Source organism: Equus quagga, chromosome 15, assembly GCF_021613505.1.
Source record: "Equus quagga isolate Etosha38 chromosome 15, UCLA_HA_Equagga_1.0, whole genome shotgun sequence".
Lineage (NCBI taxonomy): Eukaryota > Metazoa > Chordata > Mammalia > Perissodactyla > Equidae > Equus > Equus quagga.
In genome coordinates, this window is record NC_060281.1 from 33,794,862 (window position 1) to 33,817,162 (window position 22,301).

Below are 22,301 nucleotides of genomic sequence, written 5' to 3' on the forward strand. Positions count from 1 at the left end.
TGGAGGTCACACTGGATCCAGTGTTGGAGGTTGTGCTTGTCCCTTTGGAGGTTGTAATGAATGTAGTGCTGACAGATGTGCTACTATCACTGAAGGTTATGTCTGATGATAATCACAAATGGTAACATATATATATTGAGCATATATGCTTTCTGCTCAATGCTTGGTTAAATTCACTACAGGAATAATTTTATTTAATGCTCACTATAGCCCCATGAAATAGACACTTTTATTATTACCAACTAAGAGGAAGAAATTTAGGCTTAGAAATGTTGACACTTGCCCAAGTTTATACAGCTAGTAATTAGTAGAACAAGAATTTGAACTCAGGCTATCGAATCCTCACATTTAGTGATCATGTCAAGTCACCCACCCCACCCACCCCAGCACCAGGGTTATGTGACCCAGTTTCACTGGTTGATAAGCTTATTCCATGATCTGCTGTACAAGATCCAATACACATAAAAAGTATCACAAAAGAACTGTAGGATCCAGGTGAAACTAGTATATATTGATTGATTGATTCTTAAGACAGTATTGCTCCCTTCTTGGAAAATATCTCTAGAGTGTTATTCATAAAACACCTATATTGGAATAACCTGGGAAGCTTGATGAGCATAAAGATCCCTAGGCAAACCACTCCAAGCTAAACCAATCAGAGTCTGAGATGGGGTCATGTACCTGCCTCTTCAACTAGGGGACCTGGTGATTCTACATGCATGAAAGTTCCAGGGGCTCCTGATCACTACAGCAGAGGCCGGAGAAGAGCAAACTATATGTAGTTTAAATGTATAAAATCTCCTGGACTCAGGGCTTTAAATCAAGGTCTACAGATATAAGGAAGCTTTTCAACCTTCTTGGAGGTGCAGCTGGGGTCAAGTTTGTGCCTATTGTTTCCCCTCACTACCCTGAAGGATGAAGGCACTCAGCCTCCTCAGAGTCTATATTTATCTCATTTGTGGCTCATTTTACTACTAACTGGAACATAGATGCCCATCACCTCACTCTGCATGTGTGTATTTTTTCCTCAGTCTTATTTGATCTAACATAGGATTCGAGGTTAGCTCTATTTTGCAAAGCCACCCCCAAAATCTGCAATGAGGTACAAATGGAGTTGAAGGTCAGAATCATAAGTAAATCTAAATAAAAACTGAAATGACCAAGATTAGGGGTGACATGTGAAAGAGAGAGTGGATTTGAGCTGAGAAGTTTTGGAGAACAGAATAGATGAGTCAAAATTATAGGAGGGGTAATTTTGATTCAAAATAATGAATTCTCTAAGAAGTCATGCTTTCCGGTTGTGCAATAGGAGATGGGGTGTGGAAACAGAGTGGGAGTCAGTTTTGTCTCTTGAATCCTATTCTCCTTGGTCTGAGGCTGACTTAGGCTGTGTGGAATCAGAGGTAGGATCAGGAGAGAAATTAAGTTTGTAGAATATAGATGCTATATCTTTAAAAACAGTCAACTCTTCTTGTTCTTAATATTTAGCCCTCCCCCCAGCCATATCACACAGGTTACTACCATCTTATAGATGCAGAAACTGAGGCACAGAGAAGTTAAACAACTCACTCAAAGTACACAAGTAACAGATAGAGCCGTGATTCATATGTTGGCAATCTGAGACCAGAGTCCACAGTTTAAACCACTGTGCTCTGACTGCCTCCCGGGTGATACATTAGTAGACTGAGTGATTGGAGTAAAACGATGATCCTCGCTCTGTGGAGGAGAACTAGAAATAGTCCTAGTAGTTGTCACCATCTCCCACAATCCCTCAAAGGTTCTTAGCCACCCACTTTTAAAGAAAGTCACTCACCAGCTTCTAAAAGTAGGAGATACACTAGTAACCGATACTTAAAGGGAATGTTTCCTTTCTGCATCTCGATCTGTGTCTTTGTGGCTGGCAAGCAAGATGCCTGGATCCCAGAGGTGGCCAAGACCTAGAAGGCAAAGAACAGGATTCTTGAGAAAGGAGAGCTCAAGGCGAAGAGATAAAAGCTGGAGATTCTGAGAGCTTAGGTTTCCTCAGTATGTGTTCTTGGGAAGAACTTTGAGCCCGGGGAGGTAGGAGGCTGGACGCCTGGGTTCCTTAGGCTTCCTTCATGTGATGCTGTCCTGTCTTTGTCATGGAAGAGCTGCAGAGGCCTTTATAGCTTCAGTGGGTTGGGGAGGGGTTGAGAAGTTGGCTTTTTCTTCTGCCAACTGTGAGCAAGTAACAAAACAATACTGCGCCTGGGAAGGAATAGATCAGGGGTCAAGAGGAAGGTTAGAAAGGAGAATGAGATGATTACACTAGGCAGGGCACTGGGCTGGGTTGGAGCGAGAAGCAGAACAGGATAAGGAGATCAAGGTTGTCAGAGTGGAAGGGACCCACCCTCTGAGGCAGGGATGGGGCCAGAAACCTGTTCTACTTCAAGATTTTGTTTCCTGGTGAGGAAGTCCTGTGTGCCTCCTTTAGCACGGAAGAAGCCCTAATGGACTGAGCTAAGGGGGCAGGACCCCACATCTCTCAAGCAAACAGAAATATGAGACTCAAAAGAGAGCAGTAACTAGGGGTGTGTGCTCCCGGGTTACGGGTAGAAGTCAGATGGAGCATTACTAGGTGTGCACGTTAAATGAACAGGGGAAGAGAGCTCCAGGGGTTAATGAAGTCATCTTTGGAGTCTCTGGGGAATTTGGGGCTGAGGGTGTGGGGAGAGTGTTCACTGTGCAGGAACAAGCCACCTGTCAGACTCAGAGCAGGTGAAGGGGTGGTATAGGGCCCCCTTCTGACTCTCAACCATAAGAGTTCCCCTCTTGTTTGTTTCCAGAATTCATTGGAGCTTTTCCACTCTGGGATCTTTCGGAAGTTCTTTCTCGTCAGCCTCAAAGAAGCATCTCTCAATAGGGTATACCACATCACCACTTCTGTTGGAGGCAGGAGACCTATAGTCTGAGTTTTCTAGGAGCTTCAAGTTGGATCTGGACATGGCTGTAGCAGCAGAAAGGACACACAGTCAGCTAAATGAGCATGACCGAGCAGACCCAAATGAGCAGAGGGTTTGGGGTGTTCATGGGGAGAGCATCTTGTGGCCAGAGTGAGGGGGGTGGGATGGATGGGAGTTCCAGTGCGCAGTCTGTATGACGGAAGTCAGCTGTCTCCATTCCCCTGTCAATGAGGAGAAGCTTCATGAGAGAGGCAACATCTCACATAGTTTGGAATGAGTGAGTCTGAGAGTGAGGAAAGGATAGGGTGTGCTGGGAAAAGCTCAGGCATGGGTCTGCCTAGCAACTGTGATGGGCAGCTTCTGAAGCAGAGGTGTGAGGGGCCAGTCAACGACAGGCTGGGTCCTGGACTCCCAGCAATCCCACTCTGTGGCTGAAAAGCCAATAGCACTCTAAGAAAGGAAACGTTTGTTTTCCTTCTAGAATTATTTGGAGGCAGAGGTCCTGAATTCAAGTCCAAATTCAACCTTTTAGAGGTTATCCTAAAATGTTTTTACATGCATACTCATCAGAGTCTAAATGTAATCAATATTTTTACTGTCCTTCAAAACAATACAGGGACCTTGGAACACTTTAATTCTCATTACCCACCTCCCAGCTCATACCCTAATGTTATCGAGTATTTTAATTCTATCTTGTTTTTTAACTTCATGAGAGATTACTGTCGTCTGCTTCCACATCAGAAGCTAGAACATAGCCACGCAACCGCAGTAAGCTGCAAAAAGAGGCTGGGAAATATAGTCTCTAGCTGAGTGGACATGTGCTCAACTAACACTTGAGAATTCTATTGTCAAAGATGGAGAATGACTATTAGTGGACCATAAAGCTATGACACATTTAAACCTACTTGCTTTATATTCTGTATTTAATAATTCCAACACCGACAGTCTTTGCAGATCTGATCTTGCTGTCTGTTTTTGTTTCTTGCTGGCTTTCACTCATGGTGTCTATCTTCATCTGTGATTTGAGATTTGTGATTATGAATTCATTTTTCTTGGAATGTTATTTGTAGACATTTTTTGAAGCCGGAGATGAAGGTATGATCTTCTACAGGGAATTTGCATGTTTTGGCCAATCATATGGAGCCATTATTAGCCAATGATTCTTTTTTGTTTTTAAACAAGAGTTTTCATATTTTTAAAAAAATTTTTTGGTGAAGTAGATTGGCCTTGAGCTAATATCTGTTGCCAATCTTCCTCTCTCTCTTTTTTTCTCTCCAAAGCCCCAGCACATCACTGTATATCCCAGTTGTAAGTCACTCCAGCTCCTCTCTGGGGGATGCTGCCACAACATGGCTTCATGAGAGGTGTGTAGGTCCACGCCCAGGGCCCAAACCAGTAAACCCCAGGCCGCCGAAGCAGAGTGTATGGACAAACCACTTGACCACAGGGCTGGTCCCTGATCTTTTTAAATTAAATGGTAGGCTTGACGTCTTTGGAATTACTTAGATTGCATGGTTTGAGGCTGCAAACCAAGAGAAGTATTGTTGTGGGTATAAGTTATTTTTCAAGAGGTGCTTCCTCCTCTCCTCCCTTTTCCTGCATCAAGTTTAGAGACAGGCAATTTTGCGTGCACTTCCTTTGAGGAGAGGTGGGCTTATTTTTAGTTTACACTCTCCCTGAAGGTTTCCGATTTATGTGAGGGTCCTCTGAGAGAGTCCCCACCTGGTCTGGTCTGATGGACGCTGCACAACGCGAAACTGAAGTTCACTGGGTCTGGCACAAGTTGGCCTCAGTACTCCCCTCACCTCCCTGGGTTCCTACCTTAACTTAGTCTTTAATTTTAGCATTCCTAACTTTCCTGGCGACTCATTCATTCACTTAAGAAGAATTTTTAGTCCACCTTTTTAAGTTTTTCAGGATATTTTAAGTCAAGGCACCTACCCTGTTACAGAGCTAGAAATGTAAGTTCTCATTTGATTGTTTTGAGAAATAAATGACGGTATGTTTAGAGGCACTAGCACAGTGTTTGGCACATGATAAGCATATAATAATAAAAGACAACAGAAAAACAAAAAGAAATACATGAAAACATAAATATATAAATGCCAGGTGTATTTCAAGATTTTAATTTGTAGCATGTCCAGGCAATTTTCTCCTTACTTGTCACATAGCATTTGGAAGAGACAAAGAAGTAGGGAAGAAGAATCTTCCTAGAGAAGAAGGAGACCTGGAGGACAATGAGTGAGTCTAAGATGGTTTTCTGGCTACACAGTTTGTATGATCTGAAGCTACAAACCTAGATGGATATTAACTAGACTTATTGTGGTGATCATTTCTCAGTGTATACATGTGTCAAATCATTATGTTGTACACCTGAAACTAATATAATGTTATAAATCAGTTATACGTCAATTTTAAAAAAAAAAAAGAAAGGATGGTCATCAGATAGGTGAAGATCAGGCTGCCAACAAGTGCTTACAGAATTCCCACGGTTATCAATTGAACTCTTTTCCCAGCTGGGGAGAGACCTGAAGAAGGGGCTGTTGCCCTTCCTCTTGGGGTCCTTCCTCTGTTTGGTGTCACAACTTTGAAACGAGACCAAAGCTGTGCATTCAATAGCACAAGCTTTATTCAATGGCCAAAGAATGGAGAGGTGGGAACAAAGTTTACAAATCAACTTCTTAGTTCCTGCATTGATTAAGCAGCTGTTATAAGGGGTCGAGGTAATGAATGGGAGGAATATTCATCATTATTACAAGAAATGGGCATACGTTTGAGGGGTGCCACCTCTTTTCTTTCCTTATTTGGTTATATCTTGCCATTGCCATGGCCGTTGTAAACTGTCATGGCTTCAGTGGTTGTGTTCTGTAATACGGTAATGTATTACAATGAGCACATAATTAGCTGCAGGGTCTATGTCAGGTCAAGGCAGACTGCCATGTTGCCTTCAACTGGTTTTAACTGGATTTGACCTATGTCTCAGCCACCTTCTCTTTCCTCTCTTGGTGGTTTCCTGTAAGCTAAGAGAACATGTTAGGCTTGTTCTGAGCAGGGCTGTGGTTAATGTTTTATGGGGTGGATGGGCCGGGTACCGCTACCGTGTTTGTTTCACCAATCAACTCCATGGTCAGGATTACCAAGCCTGATATAAATAGAGGGTGACTTCCCTCTGCTTTGGGAATCCTCCCCTTCAACCAGCCACAAAAACCATTTCCACAGTTGGCATCCTTGAAATGTCAACTGACATAATTTTTGCTACAGTCATCCTTAATGGGATACCATCTTTCAATGAAGGAAATGTCTCTGGTGTGACAGTCTCCCTTTCAGAATCCAGTAAGACAGTGGTTACATCATTTTCTCTGTGGAACTCTTAGAAATTAACTCAACAGTGTTTTTAACCTTCTGTGTTGTTTTTGTCCTCTTAGGCTGCTGATTTAAGAAACGACTGTAAAAGGATTGTCATTTTCCCCTGTCAAAGAAATATCTTACTGTTCTCTATGAGTGTGTTTTTTATTTTTACTTTCATTATAAATGATTCAATGACTTTGCCTTACTCTGATTTTTTTTAAAAAATGACGAATATCATGCAATTACAAATTCTCCGGGATGATTTTTCACTCCCTCCACTCAATGTCAAGTTTACAGATAGACAGTTTTCTCAGTCCCCATAATGCGTGATGGGCAATGCAATTGTATTCCAGTTTAATCATGCACTGAAGCTTTAACCCTTTTAGGACTCATCTTTATTTAAGGTCTCCTATTAGACCCCACTCCTTATGGGGTCCTGGACTTTGTCTCCTGTACCCCAAGTGCTAAGAGGCTATGAGATGGTAAGCTGAAGTTCATCAAATTTGGCAAATGCCCTCAATGTAAAGGCTGGTTCAAGCTCTCCTTAATCCTCTCTGAGTCTCAACCTTCTCCTGGTTGTTGATCTAAATATTACCTACTATCTACCCAGCTAATTGATACAGTTACAAATATTTTTTCAATATTTATCCAGCAACTTCTGTTGCTTTCATTAAGAGGAGTAGTTAATGTACCTTGTCCACCATATTGCCAGAAAAGTGGAAGTTCTCAAAAGATTTTTTTGAGATTATGAATTTCAAAATCATTAAATGACAGTGCACTTAAAGTCACCTTGTACAACGCTTAGCACATAGTAAGCACTCAGTAACGAAGGAAATCAGAGAGAAAAGAATGCCCAAGCAGATAAACAGGTAAGCTAGTCATCTTGCTACCATGAACACTATGAGTTTGTTGTTTTTTTATTAAGCTGCAATAATATGATTCTTCTTCTTACTGGTCACATTGCATCCTGAGGAAACAAGGAAGTAAAACTTCATCTTGTATTTTTTGTTGTGATGTTCAGTACAGAAGTCAATGTAGAACTATTTATCTGACAACGACAAACAAACACATAGCATTGGAAATGGATTGGCGGTTACCATAGGAGAAGGGGGGAGGGCAAAAGGGGTGATTAAGCTCACATGTAAGTGATGGACAATAATTAGTTTCTGGGTGGTGAACATGATGTAATCTACACAGAATTCCAAATATATTATGATGTACATCTGAAAGCGAAATAATGTTATAATCCAATGTTACTGCAATTTAAAAAAAATTTAAAAATAATAAAAATATTGAAAGTCACAAAGCAAATAAATATGTAAAAAATTTAAAAAAAGAATTATTTACCTGAGAATGACATATATCCATTTATTTGTGTAAGAGAAAAATGCTGTTCACATATAGTACAGGCATTTCTGAATACAGATAGATTGTGTAAAGTGAAAAAAAAAGAGTGGAACTTCAAAGCCAAAAGGGCACAGTCATCACTTGCATGTTGAGAGACCAAAGAGAAATTGTTCTACAGTTGGTTACAGTGACCTCCTAAAAGGTTCTGAACTATGGTTAAGCTCAGGGGATATTTTTAGTTGGGCTCATGAGCAAATCTGATGAGGCTGCAAATCTCCCCTAGAATCACTATCTGTTTTTCTGTCTGCCCTGTTGGTCAAGTTCACTGTGATCTTTCCTCTGGTTTTTTTTCTTGACTTTGCTCATGACCATCTCTATGGCCAATTCCCTGAAGACCTTTTGGAAGCCCATCCCAACTCATTTTATGGTCATTGCCTTCTCCTCCATGATCCCCCTCTTCCCCAGTATTTTCTTTTTCATGGCATCCCCCGTTATCCAGTCTACACCCATACTCCACTTTTCCTCCATGGCTTCCTCAGCAGCCTCTTCTGTGATCCATTTCACGGCTGTGATGACCTCTGCCATGTCCATGACTCCTGCCAGGATTCATGCCATAAGCACACCTATGACTGTGGCTTCATTCATGGCCCACACCTTGGCTCACCTTATGTCCAAAGCCATGTGCTCCTCCGCTAATCAGTTCATTTTCCAGGCTTGGGACATTCCAGAGCACAGTCCTGAGTGCAGGTCCAGACCAAGGTGAATTCTGTGGCCATGAAGGTTATAAATGCCTCTACTTATCAGAGGAAAAGAAAAGTACTTCTAAATGAGGAAATAAAATTATTAATAGAGGACTGGCCCAGTGGTGTAGTGGTTAAGTTCGGTGCTCTGCTTCGGCAGTGCAGGGTTCGCAAGTTCAGATCTGAGGCACAGACCTAGCACCACTCATCATGCCACGCAGTGGTGGCATCCCACATAAAATAGAGGAAGACTGGTAGAGATATTACCTCAGTGACAATCTTCCTCAAGCAAAAAGAGGAAGATAGCCAACAAATGTTAGCTCAGGGCCAGTCTTCCTAATGCACACACAAAAATTTATTATTAGAGTTAAATCTTTTCCTTCCATATCATTAAACCATCTTGGATTGTCAAAAATCACAAATTTTCACTTTTCAATACCGTCTATTTTCTCTCTTCTCATTCATTCTTTGCGTGTGTGTGTGATTTTGCTGGCTCTACTCCTCTCATTTATTTATTTATTCACGTCCCTGAGAAAACAGCCTTCCTATTTATTGCACTTGCGTAGTCTCTATGTGAATGCTGTGATCATTGCTCTGTACCTTGGTAAGGTTACATGCTGCTAATCTTTCAAGACAAGGGCAAGTCCACATCCTGTACCTAGGGAGTAGAGTTTCTCAGAAACAGAGAGGCTTTCGTTGTGTTAATCAACCAAGAAAGTTGCATGTCTGTAAGGAAGGTAGAAATAAATGAAAGTTGGTAAAATAGACGTCAGAATAGTAGTCACCTTTAGGTGGGCAGGTATTGACTGGGAAGGGACACATCACTCAGGTGATAGAAATGTTCAATATTTTGAGCTGAGTGGTGGTTATATGGGCGTGTACACATTTAAAATTAATCAAGCTGTACACTTGAGATTTGTGCACTTCTTGTAAATTATACTTCAATTTCTTTTTAAAAAGATAAGAGAAAGCCCATAAAGAGCTAAAGCTTGGAGAATCGGCTTTATGTACTGCAGCTAAGAGCACAGGCTCTCCTGTCGAGCAGTTAGAGCCCCAGCTCTGCCAGTGCCTCACCCTGTGATCTTCAGCAAGTTACTTCAGTCTCTGACTCCAGCGTCCTAGTCTGCAAAATGAGATAAGAAGAGTACATGTCCGGAAGGTGGCAAAGCAGAGTAAAGGAGAGACGATGCTCTCTTGTGCTCTTGGTTCTGGACCTCACACTTAGTAAACAGTTAATAAAGTGCTGGTGGTTATTACTATATTTTTATCTGAAACATTTAGAGGATTGCTCATGGCAGGTGAGTCTCATTTTTTTTCTCCCCATAAGGAAACATCAGACAATCTGAAATAGGCAACTCAAGTAAGTTGACTGTAAATTATGCCAACCATTCGTGGCTAGTGTGTGAAGTTTTCATTTATTTATGGTATATTTACTCTGGCTCATCCTACAAATGTTGAAGTCCACTTCCAGGAATACATCCAGCCAAAATGGGAAAATATAAAGTGTTTAATATAGAACAAGAAAAATATGTTAGAATAGAAGATTAAGACCAGGATGGAGAACAGAATGCACAAATGCAGTGTGCTGCTGGCATGTGGCTTTCACGTCCACTACAGAGAAGTGCAGAGGGCTCCAGGCCTCGAAACCTGTCAGCTCTCAGAGCATCGGAAGCCTCCCCTTCATGACCAAGCATTTCTGTGGCTTCTGTTCTTCCTAAGGGTATTTCCTTGTTATCTGCCCTTAGTATTTAGTGAAGTATTTTAAAATTTCCAGCCTATTTGAGCTGTGCCTAAGGGGGAACCTAGAAAAGTAAATGTCTTTTCACTTGGGAAAAATCATGAAAGAAGGGAAAAAGAGCCCCCACTCTTAGCCCCTCACCCTCTGAAGCAGCATATGGTAATATCTATAAAGGAAATGAAAGACCTATTGTGGGCCCAAACATTCATCACTTTCTGGAGATCCTTTTTCTGGTGGCAATTTATAAAAGATACGCTTGTTTTGTAAAAGATGTGCTTCCCTTATACTCTCGACTCTCCTCTGGTCAAACCACCCATGCCCACACACTTGCCTGTCTCTCAGGTCCCCACTTTAAGTTTCTTCTCTTTGTTTTTCTACTTCTCACTACATCTATCATTTATATTTTCTGTCTTCCTCTCTCTCATGGTCTTTATATTGTGATATGTGAGGAAAGAAAAGTCAAGCAGAGACAATAACCATCTACCCCATTCATCAGGCTGGGATTACAACACGGATAAAGTCAGCTCCTTAGTTCACTGGAAGGAATGTTTTCCCCGAGGACGTGCTGCAGCTGTAAGGCATCATAACATCCCCTTTCTTTGAGTAACTTACTCACTTTCAGTGATTTAGTCAATGAAAAACGTAGTTCTCTAAAATCATAGACCATCCAAATTTGGTCTTTGAAATTATATCAGTAAGAAGGAAATATCTCGTTCTTGTCTGGAGAATCTCAGTTACTTTGACACAGAGAAGCAGCCTCAATTTCCAACCCAGGGCAGATGCGGAGTTTCAGAATACAGCATCCCACGTCTATTGTAAGCTTGTTTCCAAGGAAACTGGGTCCACTTCATGGTCCAGAGTTCCTGTTGACCCTTGTCCTCCCAGCCCTTCTTTGTCTTGAGCTTACTAAAACTCTGCTTCATTTAACTGTCGCCGAAATTCCACGCTTTCCCCAGCATTATCATGACTCTTTCTACAGTTTGGTAAGAAGCTCCTTAGTCCCTCTGGTGTACAGTCTCCCTTGTTGCAACGAGCTGATAAATGAGACTACAGGTTTGCTCCTGCTCTCTTATGGACTGGGCTAGGATACAGGGACTCTCCACACTGCTCTCTCTTTCTTAATATCCCAGTGGTCCCAGTCCTATTATTCTACACCTTGATCTATCTTCTAGGTGGGTTCCCGCCATCTCTACGCACAGTAACTCACCAGGCAAAAACTCAGTCATACCAGCAGCCCCCTACCAACCACAGCTGCAGCCAGAGAGATGAAGATGATGGCCCAGGGCTGCAACTATCCACTTCTTGGCATGTGGCTCATGACTGTGGTGACTGGGCCTGTTTTCTGGGAGCTGGTACTGGTTCTAGGAGTGGTGGTTGACTCATAGGTGGATCCTGTCCTGGTGGTCCTGATACCTGGGACTGAGGTGGTAGATGATGTTCCAATAGTGGATGTGCCCAGGCCAGAGGTATTCAGGGCTGTCCGAGGGGCAGTATTGCTGATAGCAGGGGTCATGGAGTCCATTCCAGGGGCTGTGGTGACAGAGATGGGGGTAGTCTGCTTCCAATGGTCCTGGGGCCTAGGAAACAGGTCACACAATATGATGCATTTGTAGTGGAGATAATTAAAGGGGAGGAAGGTGTAGTTAGAGCAGAGTGGTTGAATCCAACACACCTATGGTGGCGGTGGTTTGGAGAGATGTGTTGTGGTGGGAGGAGAGATGGTAGGAGGTGATTCACCTGAGGCCATGATCCCTAGAATAGAAGTGATTGTCTTAGAGTAGAGAAGGTACAATATGTCCACTGATGGTGCTGGTGGAGGCAGAAGATTGAGGAAATGTGACTGTGACTGATGCCGAAGTGAAAGATCTGTTCAATTTAGAAGTGGCCACCCAAATAGAAGAGAGTGGGCTGGGATAAAAAGGATAAGGTCTGACGCTCTTCTGATGCAGTCACTGAGTGTAAGGACGGTGCCAGAGGAAGAGAGGACAGAATCAGGTGTACTCACGGGTGAGGCAGCAGCGATGGCTGGGAGCATAGGTGACATGATCTAACACAATCATGGCGGTCAACAAAGTCGAGGAGAGGCGCTAGGAACAGATGTGGCAGAACCTGGCCCACGTGGAGGAGGCTGGCCCCAGGGACAGTAAGGGTGACTAGAACAAGGTGGGAGGACCTAATACAGCAGAGGCAGTGGAGGTGGTGGCTCCGGCAGCAATGGTTGTGCTTAGGTCGGAAGTGGTTCCACTGATACAAGGACAGTGTCTGTCCCTGGAATAGCAGTAGGTGGCTCAGAATTAAGCAGGTGGACTCAGGTCCAACACGAGTGCTGATGGCAAGTGCAGAGGTGGTTTTATTCAGAGCACTGCCAGAGAATGAAAACAATCATTCTGGTCTTAGACTAGAGCAAGGATTGGCAAACTTTTTCTGTAAAGTGTCAGATGGTAGATTTTTAAGCTATTTGGGTCACACAGTCCCTGTCATAACTGTGCAAAGTAGCTGGAAAGCAGCTATAGATTTAAATGAATAGGTGTAGCTGTGCTCCAATAACGCTTCATTTAGAAAAACAGGTAACAAGCAAGACCTGGCCCACAAAGTGTAGTTTGTAACCTCTGGAACAATAGTCAATAAATTGAAGATGAGGCGGTGGTGTCACAGATGACGGATGGAATAGAGTTGATTGTACTTGGCACAGAAGTGAGAGCAGCTGACAAGTGAGGATGGTTGTAATAGAGTTGAGATGAGTTTTCTGTAGGCAGAAGTGATGGACTATAATTAACTGGTGGTGGGGGGAATATTTGCAAGCAAGTATTTCTGATTGGGATGGAAACGATGGACACTAAACAAAAGGAGATGAGGTCAGAGCAGAAATAAGTAGGACTGAAGAAAAGGAAACAAAATTATATGTAACAGGTATGGTGGCTTGACTAGAATCCAGAGAAGAAATGACAAAAACAGGTGAAAAGGTGGTGGTTATCACTGGAGTAAAGGTGTGTGATTAGAGAAGATGTGGTAGTTAGGACCTGATACAGCTGTGGTGGTGACGGATTGAGTGGAAAAGTCAGTGGTCCTAGTGGACACCAAGGTGGCAGAAAAGATTGTGAAAGGTCTAGAGACACTGATGGAGACTGCAGTGGCCCCAAAGGTGGAGGTAGAGGCCAAGAGGGGCAATGAGGCCAAAGTGAAGGCTGTGGTGACCTCTGAGGCTGTGGTGGGTCCAGAAGGTGAGGTGGGAGCTTTAGCATCCCCAGAAACTATGGAGGAGAATATGGTGGGCACAGACATTGAGAAGGAGCCTGTGGTGCTCTTAGAGGCTGTGGTTTAGACAGTCAGGGTTTCAGAAAATACAGTGCTGTTTGTAGTGGGCACAGGCAAAATAGACAAACCTGTGGTGAGCTGAGAGGCTGATGAGGAAGCTGTGGTGGACTTGATGGTCTCAGAACCTGTACTGGAGGCTGTGGTGCTCACAGATGTTATTGTGGATGGCAAGGTGGACTCAGAGACTATGGTGGAGGCCACACTGCTAACAGACTCTGAAGTGACCTCAGAAGCTGTACTATAGGCCATGCTGGTCTCAGATCTTAAGGTGGAGGCTGTGGTGATCTCAGAGTGTGTGGTGGACAAAGACACTGCAGTGCTCTCAGAGGTTGTGGTTGAGGCTGTTGTCACAGAAGCTTTGGTAGAGACTATAGCTGTCTCAGAGCCTGTGCTGGTGGCTGTGCTGGATATAGACATTTTAGTAGAAGATGCAGTAGTTTCAGAGGCCATGATGAAAGCCATGATAGCTTCAGAGGCTGAGGAGGAGGCCATGGTGGTCTCAGAGGTTGTAAAGAAAGTTACAGGGGTCTCAGAGCCTGTGGTGGTTTCAGAGGCCCTGATGGGCACAGATGTTATCATGGAGGCCCTGGTGCTCTCAGAGGCTATGACAGAGTTCACGGTGGACACCGATGCTGTGATGGAGAATACGGTGACCTCAGTGGCTTTGGTGATGGTTGTGATCTTTTCAGAGCTGTGGAGGTCTCAGAGTTTGTGGTGAAGCCAGTGGTGGGCACAGACATTATCATGGAGGGAGTGGTGGGCACAGACACTGTGGTAGAGAGGAAGGTGATCTCAGATGTTATAGTAGAGGCTGTGACTGTGGTGGATTCAGAGGCCATGGTGTGGACTGTAGTGGGAACAGATGTTATGGTGGTAGGTGTGGTGGGCACAGAGGCTGTGGTGGTCTCAGCAGGCATTGGAGTAGTTGTGGAGGGCACAGACTCTCCAGGTGGTTCAGAGGCTTTAGTGAAAACTGTCATTGTCTCCGAGGCTGTTGTAGGTGCCATGGTGGTCTCAGAAGTGGTGGTGGAGGTCATGGCAGTCTCAGAGGCTGTATTCTTAGAGCTTGTGGTAGAGGCTGTGGTGGGCGCAGATGTTATTGTGGAGGATATAGTGGTCTCAGAGACTATGTTGGAGGTCATAGTGGGCTCCGAGGCTGGAGTAGAGACTCTGGGTGGTCTCAGAGACTCTGGTAGAAACTATGGTGGTTTCAGAGGCTGTGGTGAAGACTGTGGTGGGCACAGATGTTATCATAGAGACCCTGGTGGTCTCAGAAGCTATGGTAAATGTTATGATGGGCACAGATGCTGTGATGAGGCGCATGGTGATCTTAGAGACTATAATGATGTTTTTGGTCATTTCAGAGCTTATAGTGGTCTCAGAATCTGTGGTAGAGGCTGTGTTGAGCACGGATGCTGTGGTGGAGACCATGTAACTCTCAGAGCCTGTGGTGGAGCCCACTGTGGACACAGACTCTGCAGTGGCCCTTGAGGCTGTGAGGGAAGCTGAGGTGGCCTCAGAACCTGCAATGGTTTCAGAGCCCATAGTGATGACTGTGGCTGGCATAGATGTCATCACAGAGGCTGTAATAGGCACAGATGCTGGAGTAAAGAGCAAGGTGATCTCAGATGTTATAGTGGAGGCTGTGGTGGATTCAGACCCTTGGTGCTCTCAGAGGCTGTGGTGGTTTCAGATGTCCTGGCATAGACTATCGTGGGCACAGATGTTATTGTGGAGGTTGTGGTGGTCTCAGAGACCTTGTTGGAGGCCACAGTGGACCAAGAAGCTGGGATAGAGGCTGTCATTGGCACAGATACTATAATGGAGGAACTGAGGGTCTCAGAATTTGTTTGGGAGGCTGAGGTGGTTGCAGAACTTATGGTGGTTTCAGAGGGTGTACTGGAGTCTGTAGTTGGAACAGACATTTTGGTAGTGGGGATGATGATCTCAGAAGCTGTGGTGAAAGCACTGGTGGTCTCAGAGGCTGTGGTGATGATTACGGTGGACACAGATGTAATGGCAGAGGCAAGAGTCATCTCAGAGGCTTCAGTGGAGACTATAGTCAGTGGTGGAGGCCATGGTGGTCTCAGAAGCTGTTGGGTTCTGAGAGCCTGTGTTGGAGGCTGTGAGGAGCACAGATGTTATTGTGGAGGACACAGTTGTCTCAGAGACTATGGTAGAGGCCATAGTGAATTCAAAGGCAGGAGTAGAGACTGTCATAAGCAGAGATGCTGTGGGGGAGGACCTGACAGCCTCAGAAATTGTGAGAGGAACTGTGGTAGATTCAGAATCTTTGGTGGTCTCAGTCTTTGGTAGGTTCAGATGCCATGGTGAAGACTGTGGTAGGCACAGCCATTACTGTGGAGGCCCTGGTGCTCTCAGAGGCTGTGGTAGAGGTCATGTTGGATACAGATGCTGGAGCATGTGGTGACCTCAGAGGCCGTGCCGATGGTTGTGGTCATTTCAGAGCCTATGGTGGTCTCAAAGTCCATGATGGAGGCTGCGATGGTCTGAGAGATTGAGTTGTTCTGAGAGCCTATGGTGGAGCCCTTTGTGGACACAGACTCTGCAGTGGCCCCTGAGGCTGTGGTGGAAGCTATGGTGGTCCCAGAACTAGTTGTGATTTCAGAGACCATTGTAAAGAATGTGGTGGGCAGAGATGTTATCGTGGTAGTTGTGACGGGCACAGACGTTGTGGTCTGTGTTGGATGCTCTGGTAGACACAGATATTTTGGTGGAGGACAAGATGATCTTAGAGCCTCTGTGGAAGCTTTGGTGGTTTCAGGGCCTGTGGTGAAGACTGTGGTGGGCACAGACATTATGGAGGCCCTGATGCTCTCAGAGGCTGTGGTAGAGGTCATGGTGGGCACAGATGCTGTGGTGGAGGGTGTGGTGACCTCAGAGGCTGTGGTGGTGGTTGTGGTTGTTTCAGAGCTTATAGCAGTCTCAGAAGCTGTGGTGGAGGCTGTGATGGTCTGACAGGCTGAGTTGCTCTGCCCTGTAGAAGAGCCCGTTGTGGACACAGACTCTGCAGTGGTCCCTTGGGCTGTGGTGGCCTTGGTTGTATGCCTGGAAGCTGTGGTGAAGGATGTGGAGGGGTCAGAGGCTGAGGTCGACCCAAGGACTGTAGTCCTTTCTGAAATACATCAATTTTTATTCAGGTGCGACACTCACTTTTGCATTTTTCATATCTAATTAAGAGCATTGTGCATATCTCTTTTTCCTGTTTCCTTTAAGTCAGCATAACCACTGTTATCTAGATTAAAGTTAACCCCTCATGTGAAAACCGTACTTTAGAGATTGCAGCATTTATAGTTTTCTCCTCCTCTTCCTTTTTTTTAAATGTGACTATTATGGGCCTGAATGCTGATTCAGCTGTGCTTCTGTATTGAATGAATGAATCATTTGACCAATCTCCTTTGCACTTTCTCCTTCATTCCAGAACATTGCTAATCAGAGTTGTCAGCTTTTTTTTTTTTTTTTTTTGACACTATACTCGCCTAGGTGAATCTTCGAATCTAGCGCATGTTAAGAAGGCAACCAAACAGAAACTGTATATCGTCTCTCTTTGCGTGTTTTAACACTAAGCACAGTTGGAGCTCAGAGGAAGGAGAAATCGTGCTGTTTGAAAACCCCATCAAGGTCATCTGGACTGATCTTCCCAGCAGCATTCCCTTGGCTGGGTCGAAGTAACGAGGAGCTTACACCAAAATGGGAGGGCTCCTTCAGCAGAGACCCTCAAGCGTAAATCCCCCCTTCACTCTGGGGCTTTCAGCACGCCGTCCCCACCTGAGGAAAGCCTGCAGGTTCCAATGCACCAACTGAGGGCAGTCGGGCTGTAAAGTTGAGGTGAGACCAGATTTTGCAGGGTTCTTTAGGCAGTCGAGGTCAGAACTGATGCATCAGGCAGTTCGTAAAAGTTCTCTCAGTGGAGAGACACAAGGAAATGCTAGGGGTGAAGGAGCCTTGGGATGATTACTTGATTCTTTCCTTTATTTATTTTTTAAGTATAAAGTGTAGACCAAGTAGTAGCAGTGGGAATGGGTTAGAGAGAATCTGGGAGTTGAGTCTAAATTCCTCTCTGTTAGGCACTCTGCGTCCAGGACTTCTCATTCATCCACTCAAAAATATTCCTTGAGGGGCTGGTCCAGTAGAGTAGTGGTTAGGTTCACGTGGTCCACTTGGGTGGCCCGGGGTTGGCAAGTTCAGATCCTGGGTGTGGAGCTACACACAGCTCATCAAGCCATGCTGCAGCGGCATCCCACCTGCAAGGTGGAGGAAGATTGGCACAGATGCTGGCTCAGCAACAATCTTCCTCAAGCAAAAGGAGGAAGATTGGCAAGAGGCATTAGCTCAGGGCCAATCTTCCTCACCAAAAAAAAAAAAAAAAGAATTCCTTACGAACCTTCTATGAGTCATGTGGCATGCCAGGCATGGGACACAGTGGCAAAAAAGTACATAGGGAGCTTATATTCAAGTGAGAGAGAGAGACAATGAATAAGCAAACAGATAATGTCTGAAATGAAAAATCTATGAATAGATAACTGGAGCTCTTTCATGGGCCTAAAGGAAGAGGCTCTGTCACCCTCCTTGTCAGGGACGGACTGTGGAGGTGGCAGCTCAAAAGAGAAATGAGGGGCTGAACAACCTTGTCAAAGCAGAGAAATACCTGAAAACTGTTGTTTGCAAATGGAAGCCGGATTATGACAGTGCCACTTCCGAATATGGAAAAGCAGAGCTTCTGAGCAAACCAGCATGATGTTGAAGGAGATGCAGAAGCTACCAACTGATTGAGAAAGCCAGCGTAACGTTTCTAGAAAACAGCACTCCCAATAGAGCAGCCCTGGAGGCATTGGAACACAGCCGGCACTGGAATGAGCTGGAAAGCTTGCAGGAAATGTAGATCCAGAGAAGTCAGTACGATTACGTCAACAGACAGCCAACACGTCTGAAAATGAGGAGCACTTGGGCAGGCAGCTGGATGCTTAGGAAAAGCCTCAAGCCTGCTAGCACAAGGATGCAGCATTGATCAGACGGCACCCTGTTCAGAAAGAAAAAATATTTATAAGGAAATTCGAATTATCCAACCGTTTATAAGAAAACAGTTGCTCGAGTCTTAGTTCACCTACACAGAAATGACTACATGGCCGCAGAAAGCTGTGTCGGGGAGAGCTCCAGCACACCAGGGCCTATGGGAGTGACAGCTGTGCTGCCCCAGGACAGCTTCTGGAAGGGTATGACCAGCAAGACCAAGCTGCAGCGTCAGAGGTCTGCACCTCTTCACGTTTCAAGTGCATGGGCAGAGATTAGAGATTATGCTAAACTGGGCCTGAATGTGGTGGGTGCAGCAGGGGATCCAGAAGAAACCACCAGCAATGGTTGCACAACCACGTGAATATACCCAACGCCACCGAACTCTGCACTTAAAAATCGCTAAAATGGTAAATTTTATGTTAGGCATATTTTACCACAATAAAAAAAATTTAAGAAAAAGAAGGAGCAGGAGGAGAATTAGAAGGAGAATTATAAAAAGAATTACAAGAAGAGGAAGAGGAGGAGAAGGAAGAGGAGGAAATAAGCCTGTGTCCTCACTACAGAGCCGAGGAAGAGGAAGATGGATATTCAGAAGGACTGTGCTAGTATTTTTCTTTGCAAAAAAGAAAAGAAAAAAAGGTGCCATGCCATTTCAGGGACTTGGAGCTTGTCTAAGAGTTTTCCATACTTCATTGAAGCCATGGTTTTAAATGCTAATAAAGACTGTCATTTTTACTTACTGATTCCCCAAATCACCCATCTGCGTCCACTATCTGGGAAAGTATTTTTCCTTTCTCTAAGAGCTTTCCTAAGACACCAGCCGGAGTTAAAAGAAATGTACCGTCATGCTTTCATACAGTTGATTTTTAAATTTGTGAGCCAAATTCTAGATAAATTACATTCTGAACAAATAGGGCAATAGGCATGGATATTCTCTCTTGGGCTCTTGCGATTTACTATTCAAGAATTTCCTTTTCATTTTACTTAATGATTGGTGCCAAAAGCGAAGTTCACTGATAAGAAAATTAATTAGGATTTTAAAAATTTGTTTTGTTCTGAAAAGGATATTTATCCCCCATGATACTGGATACATATAAATTATTAAACTACTTCAGAGGTGAAATTGGGACACGAAGCTATTTTGAGCTTTACAATAGTATTTAGCCCAATAAAAGATGCATTCAAGGTCTTTGTTAAATACCTATGAATAGCAATATAGTATGGGTATGATGTTTAAATCTGTAGGTGCAAATACCAGGAGAAAAAGCTAAAAGTTGGAAGTTGGTGCCTCTGGAGAGCAGGAGTCAGGCGTGAAAAGGAGGGGCTGCATCAGAGATGGCTGGTTTTTATAAGGGGCCTGTAGGACTATTGGATTTTTAAAAGTATTTACATGAATTACTCTGGTAAAATTTGCAAAGGAAACATACACAGAGTGAGTAGGACATGATGAAATGGAGATAGCGTTTATAACGAATTATTTCAAGAAACTTGGCGATGAGACAGGGCAGAGCTGGGAAAAATATGAGCTGTTAAGATGGATGCTGGAAGAGTAGAGCTTTTCAAAGTGGGGCCCCTGGACCATGGGCATCAGGATTGCCTGGAGACCCCCTCACCTCAAACTTACTGACTTAGGAATCCCAAAGGACAGGGACCAAACCTGCATTCAAAAAATAATCTCATAAATATACAATGGAATATTATTCAGCCATAAAAAAGAAGGAAATCTTGCCATTTGCTACAACACGGACCTTGAGGGCATTAGCTAAGTGAAATAAGTCAGACAAAGAAAGTACCCAAGATCTCACTTATACATGGAATTTCTTCTGGAAAATGAACTCACAGACACAGAGAACAGCTTGGTGGAAGCCAAGAGGTGGGGTGCAGAAGGTGGGCAAAATGGGTGAAAGGAATCAAAAAGTACAAACTTGCAGTTGTAGAATAAATAAGTCAGGGGATGTAATGTATAGCATGGTGACCATAGTTAATAAAGCTGTACTGTATATTTGAAAGCTGCCAAGAGAGTAGATCTTAAAAGTTCTCATCATAAGGAAAAAAATTTTGTAACTATGTGTGGTGATGGATTTTAACTAGACCTATTGTGGTGATCATTTTGGAATACATATAAATATCTAATCATTATGTTGCACACCTGAAATTAATATATGTCAATTATGTCTTAGTGAAAATAACGTATAAAAACATAAAAATAATCTCCTCCAGGTGATTCCTGTGCCTACTGTTCTAGAGTGTGTTTGGATGCTGATGGGAAGGACCCTGGAGAGGTAGAAGGAAAAAGTGTGGGAGGGGGAGGAGAAACCCACTGAGAGGGCAGGAGGGGTGGGAGGGGAACCAAGCCCAGGTGGAAGGACACTCTTCCCTTGTAAGGGGGGAGAAGGGAAGGAGAGAATGGATGCAGATGGGTGTGATTTTACAGACCTAATGGTGAGAAGATGAGGTGGTGCCTGCCAGCATTTTCGCACACTTGTACCTCTTTTATTTATACGTCCTTCTTTGTGTGCTATCTGCCTTTCCCTTTAGACTGTGAGCTCCTCAAAGACAAGACCTGTCACTGCTTTGTTGGCTGATGTATCTTCAGACCTAGCGCAGAGCAGATACTCCAAAAATGTTTGCTGAAGGAACCTGTGAGTGTCATGTTCAATATGGCATGACATCCAAGTGAAGACTTTATGGGAAAAAAACCCTGGAAATAGAGGACTGGATTTCAGCACAAGGACAGGCTAGAGATAAGTCTGGAAGTCATCTGCAGCAATAATAGATCAAAATGAACGGGCTCACAGAGACGCTGGGAGGAGAAAGAGAACAGGATGTGCAAGACAGTGGCCTCCAGGAGCTAGTCATTGGGAGAGAGCAGAGAGAAGACGCAAGAAACAAACATCAAAGGAAAAAGAAAAAACACCACAAAATTAAAGTCCTCCTGTTTATTCAGCCTAGGCCTATTTCTGTCGATTCCACACCTACCCAGCCCACTCCCTTTTCAGGCATTCCATCCTACGGGGGAAGCGAAGGGGCTTTCTAAGTTGTTTGACATTGGGTTTTTATAATTAAGAAGAGAAACTTGGAATTATGAAAGAGTCTAGGAGAGAAGTCAGGTGAAATTGCTAGGAACATAGGAGCCCAGACTCTGCTTCTCCTTGGGCTAATTTCACTCACAACTCCCTTAGCCCAGAGATCTCTGTGATCCCTCCATGTGTGTCTTCATCCAAGGATTATGAGAGTTGACCAAGGATTTAAATTTAGGCAGCATTTCTGGAAGGGATATTTTTATTTGAGTGGGCCTTATTTAGACTTTATTGGAGCCTAGCTCTAATAAGGAATTAAGGATGATATCAAAACTAGGATTTTCAAATTAGATACAAAACATTTATCAAGCAGCTATTATACTCCAGGATTCTAAGGGAAATTAAAACACTGCTGCTATTTGTGCTCATGCTTATAGCGGAGGGTTGGAGGGAGAGAAGAAAGGTGGATTTGCTGCAAGATGAAGGTGGGAGTCAGAATCATGGTCACTGGGGGCTCGGGACAGTATTGACTTTCACAGAAATGGGCAAAAAGAAGTTCACCATCTTTGCTTCCAGAGAAGGAATGAGAATATGCAAGCAGAATGCCTGGGGACCCTTGTCTCCTCCTGACTTTTTGTGGCCGCCAAGTCCTCTGTGATTGGTGGATAATTCACTTACCAGGCCCCGGGATTCCAAAGAGAATCCTGAATGCAGGAGGCAGGAGATAATTTCCCTCTCCTCGTCTTGAAATGATCCACTTGGGAAGTTGTTATCTAGAGTGCCTGGGTTCTAGAGCAGAGATGGGCTGCAGAGGAGGACTTGATGCCTGGCGTCT

At 44.1% G+C, this 22,301-nt stretch overlaps 1 protein-coding gene and 1 pseudogene across 1 annotated transcript in view; one reads left to right on the plus strand and one right to left on the minus strand.

Annotated features, from left to right (window-relative positions):
• Positions 1-8,300, minus strand: part of MUC21 (mucin 21, cell surface associated) — a 9,465-nt gene extending 1,165 nt beyond the window's left edge. Inside the window, exon 1 of the mRNA XM_046640969.1 lies at positions 8,284-8,300. Coding sequence (XP_046496925.1) covers positions 8,284-8,300 — 17 coding nt within the window. The remainder of the gene's footprint in view (positions 1-8,283) is intronic.
• A 3,361-nt stretch (positions 8,301-11,661) lies between these two features.
• Positions 11,662-18,807, plus strand: LOC124227057 (gamma-soluble NSF attachment protein-like; annotated as a pseudogene).
• Positions 18,808-22,301: the final 3,494 nt, after the last annotated feature.